The sequence below is a fragment of the Otolemur garnettii genome, unplaced genomic scaffold, assembly GCF_000181295.1.
Source record: "Otolemur garnettii isolate 467f Iridium unplaced genomic scaffold, OtoGar3 scaffold00172, whole genome shotgun sequence".
NCBI lineage: Eukaryota > Metazoa > Chordata > Mammalia > Primates > Galagidae > Otolemur > Otolemur garnettii.
Window position 1 is genome coordinate 2,643,201 of NW_003852567.1, and position 4,079 is coordinate 2,647,279.

The 4,079-nt window shown below is 45.4% G+C and overlaps 1 protein-coding gene across 1 annotated transcript in view; it reads right to left on the bottom strand.

Annotated features, from left to right (window-relative positions):
* NFX1 (nuclear transcription factor, X-box binding 1) overlaps positions 1-4,079 on the bottom strand; it is a 98,480-nt gene that overhangs the window by 8,919 nt on the left and 85,482 nt on the right. Inside the window, exons 15-18 of the mRNA XM_012811653.1 lie at positions 3,536-3,766; positions 2,613-2,686; positions 860-961; positions 173-214 (exon numbers count right to left, since the gene is read on the bottom strand). Coding sequence (XP_012667107.1) covers positions 173-214; positions 860-961; positions 2,613-2,686; positions 3,536-3,766 — 449 coding nt within the window. The remainder of the gene's footprint in view (positions 1-172; positions 215-859; positions 962-2,612; positions 2,687-3,535; positions 3,767-4,079) is intronic.

Here is a 4,079-nt window from a genome sequence, read left to right on the forward strand (position 1 = left end):
GTTGAGCTACAGGCGCCGAGCCGACAATTCACTTCTTAATGATCGTGTCTCTCTTACTCTTGAATAGCAATAAAAGACTCAGAGCAGTCCTGAATGTCTTAAGGGTTGCTCCCTCTTTTTAATTTCACAGAGCTCAAGGCCAAGGGGATAAAAAGGGATTGAAACTACTTACTTTTTCCTTTCTAAGGCTGAACACTCCTCATCACATTCCAGCCTTGATAAGCAAATGAAAAAAATAAAGTTAAGTTATAGTTCTTAGCCTCAAGAAAAGAAGTCTTAGTCAAACTGGAAACACAGCTGACTTTTGCTAAAGGACATCTCCCCAGGCCAGGAAGACCCTGTGAGGCCACTTACTCTTCAGGTCCCACAAGCATCCCCTACCTTGGGACTCTCCTTGTCTCCCTGGGACCCCAATCCAGGAATGGCTAAATGAGGCCCCCTTTCAAGTACAGGTGAGCAGGCCTCTGGGTTAAGGGGGTCTAGAAGTCCTCAGGTGGCCCTCAGAGTGTTCCTGGCTGCTCAGCCCCCAATATGCTTCCCAAGTATTCCTCTAATGGCCTCACTTCCCTCTCTAAACACAACCACCACTCTGGTTCTCTGTTCTCCTGTGGCTGGACACATACAGGTCTTCACTTCCTGTATCTACTGTCCAGAGTGAGGTCTAGTCTTAGTTGTATTTTGAGTAGGATTCATTGGGGTTGGAATGGGTTTGGCCTCTTAACATCAAATGTTTGTTGAACACCTACTATGGGTGCAAGGCTCTACTGTGGGGGGTTAATATAAGTGAATGATTCCTGGCCTCTAGTCTAATTGAACAAAGAAGGCATGTATGAGTATATCCATTTTAAAGACAAATTACCTGGCTTGGTGAACTTCCTTCTTGGTAATTAACTTGCTGATCTCCACTGAATCGCCAAGCTGCATGTCTGTTATTTTAGAGGCCATGGAAATAGCAGCTATTCTGAAATAAAAAAAGAAAGAGAAGAAGAGCTATTGCAGTTTCACTAGAACCATACTGGGGATGTGGAAGACCTCTTTCTTTCTTTCTTTCTTTTAAGAAACAGAGTCTCACTTTATTGCCCTTGGTAGAGTGCTGTGTTGTCATAGCTCATAGCAACCTTCAACTCCTGGGTTTAGAAGATTCTCTTGCCTCAGCCTCCTGAGTAGCTGGGACTCTAGGCGCCCGCCACAAGGCCCGGCCATTTTTTTGTTGCAGTTTGGCCAGAGCCAGGTTTGAATCTCCCACTCTTGGTATACAATACTGGCACCCTACCCACTGAGCCACAGGTGCCACCCCAGAAGAGCTTTTTTTAAAACAAATCTACTCATGACAATCTGTGTGGCTATGGAAGCCCATCTATTATGAACTACCTACATGCTGTATCATATCTCGTCAACTAGATCCTAAGAAGCTATATAGGAAACAGTGAGGTAACCCAATTGCTCAGGACCCACTTGAGCATCCAGGCCAATGCCTAGCACTCTGTAGGTACTCAAACATGGCTAATCTGATGTTTGCATACCCTTAAAGTCCTATACCTATGGTGCATCTGTGTATCTAACCACAGATACACACAACCATTGATTCTTTTTTTTTTTTTTTTTGAGACGGAGCCTCAAGCTATCCCCCTGGGTAGAGTGCCATGGCATCACACTCACAGCAACCTCCAACTCCTGGGCTCAAGCAAGTCTCCTGCCTCAGCCTCCCAAGTAGCTGGGACTACAGGCGCCCACCACAACGCCTGGCCATTTTTTGGTTGCAGCCATCATTGTTGTTTGGCGGGTCCAGGCTGGGGATTCGAACCCGCCACCTTAAGTGTATGTGGCTAGCGCCCTAGCCGCTTGAGCCACAGGCACCGAGCCACAACCATTGATTCTCTAACACCTCTACCTCTGTCTGGAGATCCCTGTATGACTTTATAGGTCCTAAGACTTCAGGAGGCTGCAAAGATACCTCACAAAATAATCAGCCTACCTCTGTCACCCATGCTAGAGTGCCAGGGTATCAGCCTAGCTCACAGCAACCTTAAATTCCTGGGTTTAAGCAATTCTCCTGCCTCAGCCTCCCAAGGAGCTAGCTACAGCCACCTTCTACACTGCCAGCTAATTTTTTCTATTTTTAGTAGAGACAGGGTCTCATTCTTGCTCAGGCTGGTCTTGAACTCCCGAGCTCAAGAGATTCTCTTGCCTCAGCCTCCCTGAGTGTTAGGATTATAGGCATGAACCACTGTACCTGGCCAAGAAACTAGATTTAAAAAAATTTATTTAAAAAAACTTTCTAGCCATGGTTCGGCACCCACAGCACAGTGGTTATGGCTCCAGCCATATACACCAAGGCTGGTGGGTTCGAACATGGCCTGTGCCTGGTAAACAATGACAACTACAACCAAAAAATAGCTGGGCATTGTGACAGGTGTTTAAGCCCAAGAGTTTGAGGATGCTGTGAGTTGTGACCCCATGGCACTCTACCAAGGGCAACAGAGTGAGACTCTGTCTCAAAAAACAAACAAAAAAACTCTCCAGCCTCTAGAAAAGCTGAAAGGATCCTACCATAAACATATGTATCCCCTTCACTGGGGTTCACCAGTTGTTAATGTTTAAGTAGCACTAACCTTTGATAAGTACTGGATGCTTCAGAGCAAATTACCATCTCTTTTCTTCGTCCACATTCGCATTGTAGCTCTACCTGAAATCAGATTAACACGCAGCAACTTACAGCACACAGGAACCATGTGAATAAGCAGGTTTCACTTTTAAATCCTCTCTCAGATCAAACTATGGCAGAGAATAGGGTCAGTGAGTGGCAACTCTCTAAGACAGAAGAAATTAACCACATGTGTAAATTAACAGCACAACAGTTGAAAGACTACTTCTGTTCTTAATCCTGGCTGATGGGATAGGCCTAGAATAAAGTTTTTGCCACAGATCCAGAGGTGGACACTTGCCCACGGTCGAAGTAAGGCCTAGACAACTTGATCTGATTCCTTTGCTTTCACTTCTTTAGGGTGGCCTTGCCTGACCCCACAGATTAGGCCAACTCTCTCATCTACATGCTTTCACAGCACCCTCCATAAGGGTATAATAACTCCTCCATGACACTATAGGCATCATTTGTTAACTAAGTGATCATTGAGTATTTGTCCCATAAATTGTGAGGTACCGTATGTCTCTGACTCATTTATTTAGTCTTAGAATCTTAGACAATGTCTTTCACAAAACAGATATTTATATGTGTGTTGAATAAATGGAGTAGATAATCAGTCTCTTGAGAATTTGATCTAAGGGAGGCAGAGACTGCAGTCAGATGGCAGTGGGTACCTGATAAATTAAAAGGCCAGAGCAAGCTGGTGGCAGAAACCTACATGATACATATCACCTACATATCACCTTTTTCTTGCTATCTTAACTTGCAAGTTTCTTGCAACCAATCATCCCTGAATATGAGGTATGCCCAGCGACCACTGCAGACAGTTCTGGACTCATTATCAGTCCCAGAACCACAGTTAATGACCTATCTTGGGCCAGAAATACCTACCTTGGCTTTACAAGCAGTCACAGGGCAGGGTGAGCTGGGGTGGCAGGGTGCCATACATGGGTGGCCACAGTTAGCTCTAGGAGTAGTGCAGGGCTGCTTGCAGGCCTCATCCACAAGACACTCTCCTTTGTGACAGAGTCTCTGACATTTGTGCATCCCACATGGAAGTGTGGCATTGCAGGGTAACCCGCAAGAGATATCAACCAGGTGACAGGGTATATTGCTTCGTAACTAGGAGAGACAGAAACAGCCATATTCTCATTTCCATGTGGGATTTGGGGTAAGTTTTAACTTCCTCTTAAAACATTTGCTTTTTTTTGAGACAGAATCTTACTCTGTTGCTCTGGGTAGAGTGCCCTGGTGTTATTGTTCACAGCAACCTCAAACTCTTGGGCTCAAGTGATTTTCTCTCTCTCTCTCTCTTTTTTTTTTGAGACAGAGCCTCAAGCTATCACCCAGGGTAGAGTGCCATGGCATCACAGCTCACAGCAACCTCCAACTCCTGGGCTCAAGCAAGTCTCCTGCCTCAGCCTCCCAAGTAGTT